This window comes from Notolepis coatsorum, assembly GCF_963971535.1.
Source record: "Notolepis coatsorum genome assembly, chromosome: 3".
Lineage (NCBI taxonomy): Eukaryota > Metazoa > Chordata > Actinopteri > Aulopiformes > Paralepididae > Notolepis > Notolepis coatsorum.
In genome coordinates, this window is record NC_140167.1 from 157,649,581 (window position 1) to 157,669,055 (window position 19,475).

At 44.7% G+C, this 19,475-nt stretch overlaps 1 protein-coding gene across 1 annotated transcript in view; it reads left to right on the top strand.

Moving 5' to 3' along the window:
* Window positions 1-1,185: 1,185 nt before the first annotated feature.
* The window catches only part of kcnj3a (potassium inwardly rectifying channel subfamily J member 3a), a gene marked incomplete at its 3' end in the record, with an annotated part of 239,778 nt that continues 221,488 nt past the window's right edge, over window positions 1,186-19,475 (top strand). Inside the window, exons 1-3 of the mRNA XM_084311007.1 lie at window positions 1,186-1,248; window positions 1,506-2,147; window positions 13,220-13,436. Of these exons, the coding sequence (XP_084167133.1) occupies window positions 1,210-1,248; window positions 1,506-2,147; window positions 13,220-13,436 (898 nt within the window). The 5' untranslated portion in view covers window positions 1,186-1,209. The remainder of the gene's footprint in view (window positions 1,249-1,505; window positions 2,148-13,219; window positions 13,437-19,475) is intronic.

Consider the following 19,475-nt stretch of genomic DNA (forward strand, 5'->3'; position numbering starts at 1 on the left):
AGAAGGCATCGACGCGCGCTGGCAATATGACGAGAGAACGGTGATTTTCTCCGCATCGCATTTCACTGTCCTGTGGTTTATTGCAAACCGCAGTGTAGTGTATACATCGTAAAACGGAGGTTTGGGGACAGAACCACGCATCTTTCGCCTTCGAGTCGGAAGTGCGCACAGGCTGGTGTCATCGATGACGCCAGCGATTCATTACGCAGAGGAGCGCTCGTTGCTGCTGGGGGAGAGATTTTCAACTTTACAATAAAAACTTACCGACTGGGGCTCGAACCTGCTCACTTCTGGACCAGCCCGCATATAAAGCTCGAACCTGCACACTTCTGGACCAGTCCGCATATAGAGCTCGATTCGAACCCGCACACTTCTGGACCAGTCCGCATATAGAGCTTGAACCCGCACACTTCTGGACCAGTCCGCATATAGAGCTCGAACCCGCACACTTCTGGACCAGCCCGCATATAGACTAGAGCTCGAACCCGTACACTTCTGGACCAGCCCGCATATAGAGCTCGAACCTGCACACTTCTGGACCAGTCCGCATATAGAGCTCGAACCCGCACACTTCTGGACCAGCCCGCATATAGAGCTCGAACCCGCACACTTCTGGACCAGCCCGCATATAGAGCTCAAACCCGCACACTTCTGGACCAGCCCGCATATAGAGCTCGAACCTGCACACTTCTGGACCAGCCCGCATATAGAGGTCGAACCTGCACACTTCTGGACCAGCCCGCATATAGAGCTCGAACCCGCACACTTCTGGACCTGCCCGCATATATAGCTCGAATCCGCACATGCAGGAGTACCGGAGTAACTGAGTAAATCCGCAACGTATACCGGAGAATAGAAGCCCGGACTGCGCCTGGCGCGTCTGGAGAGCTGCTCTGTGCGCTCGGTCGCCCGGTGATTATCATAAATGGCATCGCGTCTCTTCAGGGGTTGTTGTTGGTAATACATTCCCGGTACAGTATATTGATATTTCATGGCTGTGGTTTGTAGCGCCAGCGGTGTGCGGAGAGAGTGGACGGTGCACGCGACTAAGTGAGGTAACGATAACGACACACGCACTTTAATTGGCCTTATTTCCCATTGCATTAGGAGGTAGTGCGCACAAGGACAACCGCATATAACTAGTCCTGCTATACAGACTCAAACCGAATCCGTTAAAAGAGGTATTTCTCTCGCTGCTGTCATCGTAGTATGTCTGCACTTCGAAAGAAATTTGGGGACGACTATCAGGTATGCATATCGTATATGTCACAAATGTAACAGTACTATATACCTGTATGTCATGTATATGTCCCTATGCCATAAATGTCATGTATGTTCTGTATGTCTCATAAATGTCACTATGAATTGAAAATGGGGGACCCTGATGTAAACAAGACAAACGTATTTCTCTGGTCTGCATCCCCTTAACAATTGTGTGTATTGAGCCATACTGTATTGTACCCATTCTGCAATATGTTAATTACATTTTTCATTCATTCATTCAGGTAGTGACCACCTCGTCCAGCGGAGGGTCCGGGTTCAGTCAGCCGCCGCCAGAGAAGAAGAGGAAGAGGCAGCGCTTCGTGGACAAGAACGGGCGATGCAACGTGCAGCACGGCAACCTGGGCGGTGAGACCAGCAGGTACCTCTCTGACCTGTTCACAACCCTGGTGGATTTGAAATGGCGCTGGAACCTGTTCATCTTCATCCTCACCTACACGGTGGCGTGGCTCTTCATGGCCTTCATGTGGTGGATCATCGCCTACATCCGAGGGGACCTCAACCGGGCGCACGACGACAAGTACACCCCGTGCGTCGCCAACGTGTACAACTTCCCCTCCGCCTTCCTGTTCTTCATAGAGACGGAGGCCACCATAGGCTATGGCTACAGATACATCACAGACAAGTGTCCCGAGGGGATCATTCTCTTTCTGTTCCAGTCGATCCTCGGGTCGATCGTCGATGCCTTCCTGATCGGCTGCATGTTCATCAAGATGTCTCAGCCCAAGAAACGGGCCGAGACGCTGATGTTCAGTGAACATGCGGTTATTTCCATGAGAGACGGGAAACTAACTCTCATGTTCAGGGTCGGGAACCTGCGCAACAGTCATATGGTCTCTGCTCAAATCCGCTGCAAATTGCTGAAAGTAAGTGTCACTGTATACTTTGGCCAGAATTCCTTCATATTTCTCAGATCATGTTTGCCTGATTGATTGATTGATTGATTGATTGATTGATTGATTGAAAATTAACAGATTGCAGAATGAATATTGGGCACAATACAGTACGGCTCAATACACACAATTGTTAAGGGGATGCAGAGGACTTTCGTCTTGTTTATATCAGGGTCCCCATTTTCAATTCATCATATTGATCCTTTATTGATCATATGGGGATCTTTATCTTATCTTATTTCACTCTTGTCGGTTTTGGTTCAGATCAAAAGTGAGAATGACTGTCATCATTATGTTGTCACAACATATAGAGTAGATAGTAGAAGTAGAAAGCTTTATTGCCATTGCACAACACAGTACAACAGAATTTGTTTATGCAGCACCTAAAAAACTACCTACACACTACCACACAACACATTCCATATACTGTACCTACACACACTACCACACAACACATTCCATATACTGTACACACACTACCACACAACACATTCCATACACACACACACACACACCACACAACACATTCCATCTACCTATACACACCACCATACACACACTACCACACAACACATTAGTGTACCCATACACACACACTACCACACAACACATTCCATGTACCCATACACACATTACCACACACAACACATTATTGTACCCATATACACACTACCACACAACACATTCCATATACTGTACACACACTACCACACAACACATTCCATACACACACACACACACACACACACACACACACCACACAACACATTCCATCTACCTATACACACTACCATACACACACTACCACACAACACATTAGTGTACCCATACACACACTACCACACAACACATTCCATGTACCCATACACACATTACCACACACAACACATTATTGTACCCATACACACTACCACACAACACATTCCATGTACCCATACACACACTACCACACAACACATTAGTGTACCCATACACACTACCAAACAACACATTCCATGTACCCACACACTACCACACAACACATTAGTGTACCCATACACACTACCAAACAACACATTCCATGTACCCATACACACACTACCACACAGCACATTAGTGTACCCATACACACTACCACACAACACATTCCATGTACCCATACACACACTACCATATACATACATTAGTCTACCCATACACACTACCACACAACACATACATGTACCCACAAATACACTCTGCTCAACATTTACCATACTGCACTTGCATACAAGATAATTCAATATTTGTATTCATTAATTAAACAGTATTCCTATTTCACTAACTGTGTAGAACAAGATGTTGGTGGTATTTCTATAAGGAACCATTGAATCCATTATGTGTTTATTTATCCTTCTTAATGGATTGTCTGGCACTGAAGGCCAAGGACCACAATGGAAATAAGTCTTGACTTTTTTGTGTTGCATCCTTGATGTTTTCTGGAATCTTGTATTTTTTTAAATGTCAAATCCAATCAAATCAAATCAATGCCTAGAATTCTCCTCACACACATAACAGTAACATGCCTCCAGTAACATGCTGCATAATATTCCTGTGTATACCTGAGTAGAAACAGTAAACACAGGAACTCGGGTCTGGTCAGTCACAGCTGTCTGGAGAGCAGTCAAGGCCTATCGATCCACCTGCTCATCTTATACCCAATTAAACAATCTGGACTACAAAGTGGAGAGCGTGTGAGTGAGCGCGGCCCGCGGGTCGTCCCGGGTTTTTACACGGGCGTTTGATGCCTTGTTAGCTGGGCTTCTTCACCATTCCATCCCCTTCTTCACCATTCCATCCCCTGTCTACTCACTGGTGACTGATCCACATATCACTGACAGCTCACTGGGCAGCAGTGGTTAAACCGTGGTCTCTCTCTCTCTCTCTCTCTCTCTCTCTCTCTCTCTCTCTCTCTCTCTCACACTACCCTCTCTCTCTCTCTCGCCTTCTACCATCTATCTCTCTCTTTCTCTCTCTCCTACTACCCTCATTCTCTCTCCTACTACTCTCTCTCCCCTACTACCCCCCTCTTTCTCTTTCTCTCTCTCTCTCTCTCTCTCTCTCTCTCTCTCTCTCTCTCTCTCTCTCTCTCTCTCTCTCTCTCTCTCTCTCTCTCAATTCAATATTCAAAAAGCTTTATTGGCATGAAATAGACCGCTATACCAAGAGGTGAATCCACTTCTAAGTAATGGGTTTATGCGTCTTTTTTTTTTGAGGATGTGAGTGAGTTTAACCCATAGCACTGCTACTCACCCCAGCCCTTCTTTTTTTTTTTAAACTTTGACCAGTCACCTGGTTCTTTTAGCGTTTATCGCTTTTTCTTCGCATTCATACTTGGTCAAGTTCGACCGACAGATGCAGGCTGAAAGGGTTCAGATGGGGGGGAAAGACACTCTGGGAAAGGCACGGCTGCCGTCCGGGATTCGAACGCGCTCAGCCCCAGATCCGCGCGAGCGCGGTTGTCCACGGCGCTGAAATAGCACTCGCGGTACGTGGTGAGCTACTGGAGCTCCCACCCCAGCCCTTCTTGACTGCGCTTCACGATACCATCCGTTACACTCACCCTCTCAAACTCACTCCACTCCACCCAAGGCATCCAGGTCACGGGACCATTGTAATGGTTGTGACAACGTCACCTCAAACTTCGATGCCCCGAGTGGGAGTCGAATCCCGATCTCCCACACCGCAGACAGCAACACAGACCGCTATAACAAGAGGTGAATCCACTTCTAAGTAATGGGTTTATGCATTTTTTTTTTCAGGATGTGAGAGTGAGTTTAACCCATAGCACTGCTACTCACCCCAGCCCTTCTTGACTGCGCTTCACGATACCATCCGTTACATATGTGTCCTACTGGTTGTCCCTTTTCTTGTGACATGAATTGACATATTTTGCAGCTAAAACGGCACATTCTTTCTGTTCCCCCAGGATATTGACAATTTATGCACTTCTGTCATACTTTGGAATTCTGGGAAAATTATTTACATTTTTGGAAAGAATTCCTCCCTAATATTTCTGTAATTTTCACATTGTGTTAGGAAGTGTAATTCTGTCTCTACGGCTCCCTCATCACAAAGACAGCACAGCCTCTCCTCTCTGGGCAGCCAGGTCTGTCTGTGTCTGCCCTTCTCTATCGCCAAACCATGGTCACTCAGTCTGTACATTGTCAAATTCTTTCTTAGATTATTATTATTATTTTTTACTTAAGTTTTTATTTTCAGTTTTTCAACAACATACATAGACAATACATTTGTTAATAGAATTCGGCATATAGGGCGACAATAATGTGGTCAAGAGGCATGGTTTCTATCTTGAGCCTGAACTGGCGTGGTTTCTTTTTATTCACATGGAAAGAGCAGCAGTAACATACATGTTCTTCTCTCACTGAGAGACATTGGGGGAGAGAACGAAATGGGAGTATACCTTTGCTTTTATACTCGCCACAAGGTGGGGTACCTGGGTGGCTCCGCCTAGAGCGCCCTCTAGTGGGAACAGATATATATGCAACTAGACAGTCACTGGTGGAGACAATTATATATGCAGGTAAACAGTTACTAGTGTAAACAGACATATGTACAGTTAGACAGTTACTAACAATCCTACACAGAGCTTCTGATCTCAACACTCCCACTTAGGTTTGCATTAGCATACTGGCTGACTTCTGGGAAAAACATTTAACAAAGGAAATAATATAATCCCAAAAATATCCATAGGGTATGACAGTCAATATCTTCACATTAAACATGACCTTTGCAAATCCCTTCAATTTTTATTTGAAACAGGCTCTCTCATAGTATCTATTACTCTGTCGTCCATTGGACAGTAAACCGGTGTCATTCTTTCTTATCTGATGACATACCTGATGAGATGATATTATTTATAATGACATGTTTACATCTATATTGACATATTGGGTTCCTAGTAATCACAATGGTCCCCTGGTTGTCCTCATAAACAACAGTCTCCATATATACACAATGTTCATCATTTTAAACGGTTTTGACAGAACGCCCATTCTTCAAAAACACCATATTCGGTATAGAGGATACATTTCAATTACAGGCCTGTACACTGCGATGATATGATCGCAAATTGCCCCCTAATTTGGTCCGTGCGAGTTTAAAATAATATCTGGGGGCAAGCTTGCGAGTGGTAATTTCAACCCTTCATTCGCATTTCACTCCTAAATTAATCCATACAAATTGTAGTAAAACATTAGCCTACAACCAGGGCTGTACAGTGCAATATAATGTTGCGGTTGTAATTTAATTAGACAGACCAGCGCGGACCTTTAATAACATGCAATTTAATTGACACGAGCAATGAGCTAACGGTAGCTTCTAACCAAGGTTACCATTAGGATTATGCTAAGCTAACTAGCGATCTCTGCTAACCCTGGAAAACGGTCAAAGCGGACTCCACAAGACTAGTTCCATTCGTGAGGAAAGGGGTGGGTTATATTGACAACGCTTGACAACAGAAGTTTAAACATAACTTCATATTTATTGGTTATTCATTTCTGTATATCATTGAATTTCCATCTCCGTGTGTCTCCATCTCTTCCTGTTTACATTCGAGTGTGACGTCATCACCTACGGCAGCTTAGACTATCAAAACGCGAAGGGGGGGGCTGGCTCTCTCTCTCTCTCTCTCTCTCTCTCTCTCTCTCTCTCTCTCTCTCTCTCTCTCTCTCGCTCTCTCTCTACATTCAATAATTTAAAGTAGCCAAATGTTACACACAGTATAAATACTAACTGGATAGTTGATGATATAAACATTTAATTTCATTATCTGAAATATTCTAAAATCATTAAGTCTGTGTGATTATTATTTTCTCACAGTAGTGTGTGTGTATATATATATATATATATATATATATATATATATATATATATATATGTGTGTGTGTGTGTGTGTGTTTGGCTAAAGTGGATAGAAAACACAGTACTGTGTAAAAGGCACCCAAGAGTTTTTATATAAATTGTCTTGGATGTAAATAATTTTTTTTATTAGTGTGTCAGTAAGTAGACTACTCTTAGTACATTTTCATTAAATTATTTTTTAAAGCATCTTCATGGTTTAATAATGCAAACATATGTTGCAGGGACTTATTATAATCATCATATTGGCGTGACTGTATGCATCAAAGGGTTAAATCAAGCATTTTTAAGTGCTTTAGAGGAAATGTCAAAATATTGCGATATCATTTAGAGGCCATATCGCCCAGCCCTACTATAATGGTAAAATAGTTATTTAAAAATTTGCCCCTAAAAAATATTGTTTGCCCCTAAATTTCTCATTTAGGGGCAAGTGTGCCCCTAGTGAAAAAGCTTAGCGTACAGCCCTGAATTACCTACTGCATTTTAAGCAATACATTCATAACTTTATCTTCATCACTTCGAGCAGTTGCTCTAGATAAACACATTTTGCATTGTCATAGCTAGAAACATATACTCAGCTTCACAGGCTGATAGTATCACTGTAGGCTCTAAGACCTTAAACCTTTGTTGTCTTTTCTGAAACACCGCTGTCTGTCTGCAGCACCTCTGGGATAACGAAAAACATATTTTTGACGTAGTTCAATGATTCTCTGTGGGGTCAACACCAATACTACTAAGCTTCGATTTTAATTCGAGGCTTCGAATTTTTTTATTTCTTTTTATTTTAAATTTTTTTGTATTTTTTATTTTTTTTTTTGTATCTTATGTTGTTGGACTTGTACAGCACTTTAGTAAACTTTGTTGTTTTTAAATGTGCTCTATAAATAAAGTGGATTGGATTAATGAATTAAGTAGCCCCTTTCGTGACTGTGACGCAGCCAACAAGGTTTCACTCGGCTGTGTGATTTAATTCAAGGTGGATCGCTGTTGTCGTTTGAACAACTTCAGATTTCATGGGGACTACCAATCCCCCAAATCAAGAATGTTTAAGATGAATGAAGTAAGATTTAGATTATTTGAAATATGGCCTGTGTAGACTAAACTATGCACAGAATTATGTCAGTCTACAAGGTCCGGATTCTACATGGTCCGGCAATGTAGACCTTGTAGACTCCACTACAGACCAATTATCAGTGAATGTTCATGCATTTTTAAGAAGGGCTACTTCCACAAAAAAACAAAGAACTCACCAAAACATCTCAGTAGCACCTTATCTAAATGTTCTATTTCATATATGGAGATTCATATTTATTTATGTATTGCATGCATTTCTACATTTTATTTCCTATTTTGTTTATTCATCCCAGTATCTTTCTTTCTTATGTGTGGAATTCTACAAGGCATGTAGGTGTATATGTGTTTTAAGGATGATATCCTTCAAACAGGCAATAGTGATGATATAATTTGGGCAGTGCTGAGCTGGGTTACTTTCCTCCAGTGTATTTGTCCCCCGGCCCCACCCAATGGCCCCACCCAATGGCCCCACGCGCGCACACACACACACACACACACACACACACACACACACACACACACACACACACACACACACACACACACACACACACACACACACACACACACACACACACACACACACACACACACACACACACACACACACACACACACACACACACACACACACACACATCGAAGTAAAAAAAAAAAAAAATTGAAAATAAATGAATATTTTTCTTTATTTTATTTTTTTTAAACTTCGATTTTTTGTTATGTTCGAAGCTTGTGCCATCGAACGAAGCTTCGAAGCTTCGAAGTATTTAAGTCAGCCCTAGTCGTGTCCTACGAAAAATCCTTTTACATCCTTGGACTTGGGTTTTCCCCTGTCCTGCAGGTACGCCAGTGGAGGCTGCTGACCAAATTTTTAGGTGAAGCACAAATTATTATATTATATTATATTATATTATATTATATTATATATTAAATAATATTTTTAAAACATCCCCCACTGTGTGTCAGTGGTCAGTGGACACAGATGAAAACATATTAACATTAGGTGACAGCGGACCTGACCAGATGAAAACATATTAGGTGACAGCGCACCTGACCAGATGAAATCATATTAGGTGACAGCGCACCTGACCAGATGAAATCATATTAGGTGACAGCGCACCTGACCAGATCAAAACATATTAGGTGACAGCGCACCTGATCAGATCAAAACATTTTAGGTGACAGCGCACCTGACCAGATCAAAACATATTAGGTGAAGGTGACAAGGAAGCCACAGACTCATACCCCCCCGACACTCAACTAACCGCCTCGGACAGTCCTTCATACCAGTGGCCACCAGGCTCCACAACAGTGGGCAGCGACTGCTGCCAGACATCGACCTAGAACTAATAGGAACCCAAGTAGGACAATAACACTACCTTATGCATACTGCACCTTATGTGGATACTGTGATACTGTGAATAATGTATATTTCAGTTAGTTAGATAGTAAATTATATTGACCTATTTGTTTACACTGCTTGTGTTGTTTTCACTACCTGTACCCCCCCCCCCCCCTTCCCCCATGCTGCTATGATGCCTGAATTTCCCCAAGGGGATCAATAAAGGAATATCTTAACTTATCTTAAAAGGAAAGATGAAATTACCTACCTGGGTTCCATCTAGAGATGTTCCGATACCATTTTTTCCTTTCCGATCCGATTCCGATACCTAAGCTTTGGGTATCGGCCGATACCGATACTTATCCGATACCAGTGCATACATAAAAAAAAAAAAAAAAAAAAAAATTATATAAATTATAAATATATATATTTTTTTTAATACAGCTACTGTTTATATTTTAGTAATAACTATAACGTTTTATTCAACAACAGGTGATTGTATAGATTAGTATTAGTATCAGTAATTGAAAACTATCTCAATGAGTTCACCCACGGAAAGGTTGTTGGCACATTAGTTCCACACGGACATTATTCGTTGCTGCACTTGCTTCCACAAGAAGGCTCCGTTTAGTAGCAGAGGCTCTGTTGTTGTGATTTTTGCACAATAAATATTCAACATTCTCTTTTGAGACTCCGCCTCAGACTCTTATCATTTGGCACTAAAAGCTAAACATTGTCGCCGATATGGCTGTCCGCAACATGTCATTAATTGTGTACGCGACGTGCAATTGTGCAATGACGACATTACCGTGAGCTAGGTTAGCTAGCATCAGAGCTACCGGTATATGGAAAAACTAACGTTACTGGTGACATTGTGATTTAACTTGGAATACTCCTTTGCCAACTTGCTGTACTTTGCTTGCAGGTCTGCAGCCATTATTGCTGGATGATTGAATAGCCCCAACTTTAGCCAAGGTAACGTTATGGCTAAACCTTTAACGTTAGTTAATGCTAGCTTTCGGTTAGCTGTTCAGCTAATGCTAATAACATCAGCGCTCTGCCGGGACGATGGCATTTTAAGAAAGTATCTGCTCTGCTGTTAAAATGGCAATTGACACTTTAATTCACGGTCGATTAAGCACACGTTTGTTTTATAATGCTCACTCAGCGAGTAGGGTATATCTACAGAGCCCAACGTCCGCAGTGTTGTTGATAAATTACGTCATATGGTATCGGAGCACAACATTAGAGGGTACTCGCCGATACCGATACCAGCATTTTAGGCAGTATCGGCGGCATTTCCGATACTGGTATCGGTATCGGAACAACTCTAGTTCCATCCTATAGAGGCAAATCTTTCCTGTAACAAAATGGGATCCAATGTAATAAAACTAAGTCAACCAACGAACTAGATTCCTGTACCGGATCTCCTCTCTGGTAAACAAGACTACCTTGAAGACTCTAACAGGAGCACTCATTCAAGGGTACTACGACTATGCTTGCACCTCATGGTACCAAAGCACCTAAAAGGCACTAAAAACAAGATTACAAACATCACAAAACAAACTGGTCAGACTACTGCTTGACCTTACTCCTAAAACCCACCTCACCCCTGCCCATTTTGACAACGTAGGATGGCTTAGAGTAGACGACAGAGTACAGCAACTTGCAATGGGCCTGGTCTACAAGATACACTACACCACTAAGATACCCATGTGCATGTCGAAATACTTCCCAAAGGTCAGTGAATACTACGACCACAACACCAGAGGGAGTTCCACAAATCATGTTCAACCCAGATAAAATCATTAAAAAAAGTTAAAGATTCTTTTTTTTTTTTATTATAACGTATTTTGTTTAATAAAAGAAAAATCGTCATAACTTAGAAATGAGATTGATTTGATTTTTTGATTTGAAATCTTTATTTCGAACATGCAATGAATACAAACAAACAATAACAAAAGCAAAACACAACTCAATCTACATGTTCGAAAAGGAGTAGGAAGAAGTATACACTTATTTAATCCTACCCCTTTTCCACTACTCAAATGAGTATTGAGTATGAGTAAAATGATATTTTAAAACATAAAAAAGAAAAAACAAAAACTATATATGTAAAACATGAAAGAAATAAAATAAAAATTTAAACACCCGTGAATATCAAGTCCCTTCCTCATCCCTGTACCTTGTGAACATCATTTCCTTATACATCAGTTTGAATTGTCTCATGTTTGGACATTGCCTTAGCACCACATTTAGACTGTTCCACAGTTTCACTCCACATATTGAGATGCAGTGTCTTCTCATGGTAGTGCGTACATTTAGCACTTTTAAATTGTGTTCTCCCCTCCGATTATAACCCCCCTCCCTATCAAAGAACAATTCTTGAATGTTTCTTGGAAGTGCATGACTTTTTGCTTTATACATTAATTGTGCCGTTTTAAATTCCACAAGATCATTTAACTTCAATGTCTTTGACTCCAAAAACAATATGTTAGTGTGTGATCACGATAACCTGCAATGTGAACTATTCTTATGGCCCTTTTTTGGAGTATAAAAAGTGGATAGGTGGATTGCATAGGTCTATGAATCGATATCGTGATTTTGTTTCGATTAATTGCCCAGCCCTACTGTGTAAATGTAAATGTAATGTTACTGACTGGGCTCTCCAAGCCCTCTCAAAGCATGGGATAGGAAATGGTGTTCTCTGATTGGTGTAAAAAAAAGTGTCAGAACTGTCAATCATTCAAGCCCCATTCAAATGAATGAGTGAGGTTCGGCCTCCCTGGGCGCGCACTTAGACCAGTTACTGTCCAATCAAAGGTGCTATTTCGCTGCCATTCACTTACATTAGCTAGTGAAGCCACAAAGGAATGTTGCCTCACTAGCCAATGTAAGTGATTGGGAGCTGTGTATCACTTAAAAAAAATTAAAATAATCACTGCCATTTGTTTTTCACAGAGGAAAACATTTCTAATAAAAATATATATAAAAAAATATATATATAAAAATATATATGTATATTTTTAGTAGTCATGCAATAACCTCCACTGGTGCTGATGTAGTCTGCCACAGTATACTGTCTGTTTAGGGCCAAATATGTTTCTAATTTGTGTTGTGATTGTGTGAGTTGATTCCAATAAGTAATGTATTTATCTTTTTCTTTGGTTATAATTTGGTTAGGTCTAATCCTCTGAGGCTGGCTAGGGTTTGTGATGTCAGAGTGTGAGATGTCAGCAAGTTTCATTATGAGTTGACAAAAGGGGCTCCTTTTGTAGGTCCAGCTCTTTGCAGGCCAGGGCTTTATGATGATAACAGGCTTCTTAAAATATTTAAATTTTTTAAAAATTTAAAAATATTTAAAATTTAAAATATTCTTTTTAAATATGGCTCCAGAATTTAATTGATATTTTTTGCATATTTATGAGTAACGGATTTTGTCCTAATTCAGCCATGCATGCAGAGTTTGGGCTTTTCCTTTGTACCCTGAGAATTGTTTTGCAGAACTCTACATGCAGGATCTCAATTGGATTTGTGTCCCATTTTGCCCAATCCGTCAGTAATAAAGGGTCCCATACCTCACTGCCGTACAGTGCAATTGATTCTATAACTGATTTAAATATTTTGAGCAATGTCTCTCTCTTTCTATCTCTCTCTCTCTCTCTCTCTCTCTCTCTCTCTCTCTCTCTCTCTCTCTCTCTCTCTCTCTCTCTCTCTCTCTCCCCCCTAGTCCCGTCAGACGCCTGAAGGGGAGTTCCTCCCTCTGGACCAGCTGGAGCTGGACGTGGGCTTCAGCACCGGGGCGGACCAGCTCTTCCTCGTCTCCCCGCTCACCATCTGCCACGTGATTGACACCAAGAGCCCGTTCTACGAGCTGTCCCAGAGGTCCATGCAGACCGAGCAGTTTGAGATTGTGGTCATACTGGAAGGAATAGTGGAGACCACAGGTGAGTAGACACGGTTTACTGTGACAGACACATCTGCTGGCCTATACCAGGAAGTCATGAGAGCCAATCACATCTGCTGGCCTATAGACCACTGCACTTCCGCGTTACATTGAGCTCATGGAGGAGATTGTGCGGGGGCAGCAAATGAATGAATGTGGATGAGAGCCTTGATGTAAGTGGTTGTAGCTATGGCTGTGTGGGTGCTAGAAACATGATCAAATAGACTTTTATATGCCTGAGTCTCCTGAACACGGCGCAGAGAAGGTACGACTTGTTGAACAGTAATCCAGAACTATTTTATTGCACTGTAAAAAAAGGATTCTGAAGGCGTGCAAAGCCGCATTGGAATGTTCCATCAGAGGGGGGGGGGTGAGAGCTTGTGGTGGTAATGTGAGCGGCTATCGACCACTACACTTAAATATAAACATTAGTCTACCTAGGCTGGAGACTCACTGAGGTAATTGTAGATGTCGCCATAAGACACGTCTGGCCATTGAGTGGGATAATTTTTCCATGATCCTGTTCGGCTGAAAGGACACTGGCCACCGAAGCAGGCACAAGCTTCCCCCCATCTGATGGAACATTCCAATGCGGCTTCGTGCACCTTCAGAATCTTTTGGCAATCTGCTCATGCGTATGGGGAGTAGGTGCTGAAAAATGGACTATAGCTCGGCCGATTAAGTTCCTATCGATTTGTAATTGGTCGCACCGTGTTCAGGAGACTCAGGCGTATAAAAGTATATTCGATCATGTTTCTAGCACCCCCACAGCCGTAGCTACAACCACTTACATCAAGGCTCTCATCCACATTCATTAATTTGCTCCCCCCGCGATCTCCTCCATGATTTCAGAATCCCGGAAGTGTTGCGGTGGTCTATATAGTTATATGGGTAGGCTATAGTATGGTAGTAGTGACTATTATGATTAAGTAATTATGATTATTATGATTACAGTGTAGGGCAGTTGTAGACAGTGGAAGCGGTATAGGCAACATAGTTCAGAGTCGTACAGTATGTGTCTGGCATGACTGTAAAGAGTGTGGTCTTCATGTGTACCGTCAGGAAGAGCATGGGCATCTAGCCTGTTGTGTACCGTCAGGAAGAGCATGGGCATCTAGCCTGTTGTGTACCGTCAGGAAGAGCATGGGCATCTAGCCTGTTGTGTACCATCAGGAACAGCAGGGGCATCTAGCCTGTTGTGTACCGTCAGGAAGAGCATGGGCATCTAGCCTGTTGTGTACCGTCAGGAAGAGCATGGGCATCTAGCCTGTTGTTTACAGCCAGGAACAGCAGGGGCATCTAGCCTGTTGTTTACAGCAGGAACAGCAGGGGCATCTAGCCTGTTGTTTACAGTCAGGTGTGTAATGTGGCCCTTTTTTTTTTTTTTTATTGCAAAACAAAAATTATTAAAAGTCAGTACTCAACACATAATGCATAATGAAACTAACAGTCAAGGTGGTTAAAATTACATGCAAGTACAGAAACAAGACAAAAAAAAAAGTATATAATAATATTTTAACCGTATACAGTGTATATCCAGCGAAATTAACAATTATACAAATGCTTATATAGGACATACCCCTAATACCTATTTTCTAAAAAAATTTGGCCTTTTTTTGCAGGCATTAACAATCCACATCCAGACAGGGTTCCAGTTGACCTCAGGATCGTAGCGGATGCCTTATTGATCCTATGTATCGATCTTTATTTATGTGCACATCATGTATTACTTTGTAGCATGAGATGGTATGGCATGGAGGAATCCGGTTCAATTGATTTTATGTCCCTGGCATTATGTGAAACACTTATGCCTTAACCTCTTCTAGGGGCAGTATAGTTTAGCTTTCAAGTGAACTTGCTAATAGGTTCCCATGTTATGACGTTATTATTATATTGTAAAAAATATATATATAAATAAAAAAAAAAATAAAAAGACTTTCCAAAACATCTTTCAATGGCTCGAGTCATCTGGTAATCTGGAGGTTCACGGTTCGATTCCCGCTCCTCCCCGGCAGTGTGTCAAAGTGTCCTTGAGCAAGACCCTTAACCCCTAACTGCTCCCGATGAGCAGGTTGGCACCTTGCATGTTCGCCTCTGCCGTCGATGTGTGAGTGTGTGAGTGAATGGGTAATGTGTGAGGAACAAATTGTACAATGCTTTGGATAAAATAACTACATAAATGCACCCATACCATTGTAATCTGTCGCTGTGCTTGTCACAACTAAAATTGTACCTCATCCCATTTCTGCTTTGCACTAGATAGTACTGTACATTAGTACACTGCATAGTATTGTGTATTGTATATTATATGGTAACTCAGAACATTGTACATATGTCTATACCGAACACTGTGACCTCATTTTCTTCTTCTAAATTCATGCTATATTATGTTATTATGTTATTTGATACTATCTTGTCTAGCACAGTCTCTGGAGCGTAACAGTAAGAAGCATTTTGTATGAAAGTATTCTGTACTTCTGTATGACAACTATTAAAGAACTTGAACTTGAACTTGAACTTACCCCCCTCGGGCCTCAGTTTGTCCTCATTTGCTTTCCACAGTTCCTTTTTGGAAAGTGGGAATGTCCTTTCAACGAGAGGCGTCATTCAGTTGCACGGTGTCTCCCTGTGGTGCCCCCCTGTGGCGCCTCACTGTGGCGCACCCCTGTGGTGTCTCACTGTGGTGTCTCACTGTAACGTCTCACTGTAGCGTCTCCCTGTGGCGCCTCCCTGTGACATCTCACTGTGGCGCCCCCCTGTGGCACCTCCCTGTGGCACCTCCCTGTAGTGTCTCACTGTGGCGTCTCACTGTGGTGCCTCCCTGTGGCGCCCCCCTGTGGCGTCTCACTGTGGCGTCTCACTGTGGCGTCTCCCTGTGGCGCCTTACTGTGGCGTCTCACTGTGGCGTCTCACTGTGGCATCTCACTGTGGCGTCTCACTGTGGCGTCTCACTGTGGCGCCTCCCTGTGGCGTCTCACTGTGGCGTCTCACTGTGGCGTCTCACTGTGGTGTCTCACTGTGGCGTCTCACTGTGGCGTCTCACTGTGGCGCCTCCCTGTGGTGTCTCACTGTGGCATCTCACTGTGGCGTCTCACTGTGGCGTCTCCCTGTGGTGTCTCCCTGTGGTGTCTCCCTGTGGCGCCTCCCTGTGGTGTCTCCCTGTGGTGTCTCACTGTGGCGTCTCCATGTGGTGTCTCCCTGTGGTGTCTCCCTGTGGTGTCTCCCTGTGGCGCCTCCCTGTGGCGCCTCCCTGTGGCGTCTTACTGTGGTGCCCCCCTGTGGTGTCTCACTGTGGGGTCTCACTGTGGCGCCCCCTGTGGCGTCTCACTGTGGCGTCTCCCTGTGGCGCCCCCCTGTGGTGTCTCCCTGTGGCGTCTCCCTGTGGTGTCTCCCTGTGGCGCCTCCCTGTGGCGTCTTACTTTGGCGTCTCCCTGTGGTGTCTCCCTGTGGCGCCTCCCTGTGGTGTCTTACTGTGGCGTCTCACTGTGGCGTCTCCCTGTGGTGTCTCCCTGTGGCGCCTCCCTGTGGCGTTTTACTGTGGCGTCTCCCTGTGGTGTCTCCCTGTGGCGCCTCCCTGTGGTGTCTTACTGTGGCGTCTCACTGTGGCGTCTCCCTGCGGCGTCTCACTGTGGCGCCCCCTGTGGCGTCTCACTGTGACGTCTCCCTGTGGCGCCCCCCTGTGGTGTCTCCCTGTGGCGTCTCCCTGTGGTGTCTCCCTGTGGCGCCTCCCTGTGGCGTCTTACTTTGGCGTCTCCCTGTGGTGTCTCCCTGTGGCGCCTACCTGTGGTGTCTTACTGTGGCATCTCACTGTGGCGTCTCCCTGTGGTGTCTCCCTGTGGCGCCTCCCTGTGGCGTCTTACTGTGGCGTCTCCCTGTGGTGTCTCCCTGTGGCGCCTCCCTGTGGTGTCTTACTGTGGCGTCTCCCTGCGGCGTCTCACTGTGGCGCCCCCCTGTGGCGTCTCACTGTGGTGTCTCCCTGTAGCGTCTCCCTGTGGCGCCCCCCTGTGGTGTCGCCCTGTGGCTTCTCCCTGTGGCGTCTCACTGTGGCGTCTCCCTGTGGCGTTTCCCTGCGGCGTCTCACTGTGGCGCCTCCCTGTGGTGTCTCACTGTGGCATCTCACTGTGGCGTCTCACTGTGGCGTCTCACTGTGGCGTCTCCCTGTGGTGTCTCCCTGTGGTGTCTCCCTGTGGCGACTCCCTGTGGCGCCTCCCTGTGGTGTCTCCCTGTGGTGTCTCACTGTGGCGTCTCCCTGTGGTGTCTCCCTGTGGTGTCTCCCTGTGGTGTCTCCCTGTGGCGCCTCCCTGTGGCGCCTCCCTGTGGCGCCTCCCTGTGGCGTCTTACTGTGGTGCCCCCCTGTGGTGTCTCACTGTGGGGTCTCACTGTGGCGCCCCCTGTGGCGTCTCACTGTGGCGTCTCCCTGTGGCGCCCCCCTGTGGTGTCTCCCTGTGGCATCTCCCTGTGGTGTCTCCCTGTGGCGCCTCCCTGTGGCGTCTTACTTTGGCGTCTCCCTGTGGTGTCTCCCTGTGGCGCCTCCCTGTGGTGTCTTACTGTGGCGTCTCACTGTGGCGTCTCCCTGTGGTGTCTCCCTGTGGCGCCTCCCTGTGGCGTCTTACTTTGGCGTCTCCCTGTGGTGTCTCCCTGTGGCGCCTCCCTGTGGTGTCTTACTGTGGCGTCTCACTGTGGCGTCTCCCTGTGGTGTCTCCCTGTGGCGCCTCCCTGTGGCGTCTTACTGTGGCGTCTCCCTGTGGTGTCTCCCTGTGGCGCCTCCCTGTGGTGTCTTACTGTGGCGTCTCACTGTGGCGTCTCCCTGCGGCGTCTCACTGTGGCGCCCCCTGTGGCGTCTCACTGTGACGTCTCCCTGTGGCGCCCCCCTGTGGTGTCTCCCTGTGGTGTCTCCCTGTGGCGCCTCCCTGTGGCGTCTTACTTTGGCGTCTCTTTGTGGTGTCTCCCTGTGGCGCCTCCCTGTGGTGTCTTACTGTGGCGTCTCACTGTGGCGTCTCCCTGTGGTGTCTCCCTGTGGCGCCTCCCTGTGGCGTCTTACTGTGGCGTCTCCCTGTGGTGTCTCCCTGTGGCGCCTCCCTGTGGTGTCTTACTGTGGCGTCTCACTGTGGCGTCTCCCTGCGGCGTCTCACTGTGGCGCCCCCCTGTGGCGTCTCACTGTGGTGTCTCCCTGTAGCGTCTCCCTGTGGCGCCCCCCTGTGGTGTCGCCCTGTGGCTTCTCCCTGTGGCGTCTCCCTGTGGCGTCTCCCTGTGGCGTCTCCCTGTGGCGTTTCCCTGCGGCGTCTCACTGTGGCGCCTCACTGTGGTCATACAGAGTAGTGTGCCGGCATTTCCAAATCCAACAGGTCACTTGACACAGTTAGAAACAGCTGCAGGGCTTTGGTTCCTTCAACACAAGGTGTGAGACAGGAGAGGAAGACCAGTGAGAGGATGAGGCAGCAGGTCTACAGCTGAGTGAGAGGATGAGGCAGCAGGTCTACAGCTGAGTGAGAGGATGAGGCAGCAGGTCTACAGCTGAGTGAGAGGATGAGGCAGCAGGTCTACAGCTGAGTGAGAGGATGAGGCAGCAGGTCTACAGCTGAGTGAGAGGATGAGGCAACATGAATACTAATAACACATGTATACTAATAATAACACATGAATACTAAATAACACATGAATACTAATAATAACACATGAATACTAATAACACATGAATACTAATAATAACACATGGATACTAATAATAACACATAGATACTAATAATAATAACACATGAATACTAATAATAACACACATGTTGGAGCCAAATGTATGATTTCGTTTACTTTGTAAATAATTGTATAGGTCTATAGTCTATATTTCATATATTTCATACATAGCCTATATAAGCACTTAAAATGCCATAATCTATATAATCACTGTTAGTGCCAAATGTATGGTTGTGAAATTATTATTATTATTATTGTTATCGGTATGAATGAAGTCATGACTTATATACATAATGGGTTTTGTGATCACGTATTGTTGTAATTATTATATTTTGATAAGCTAATTATG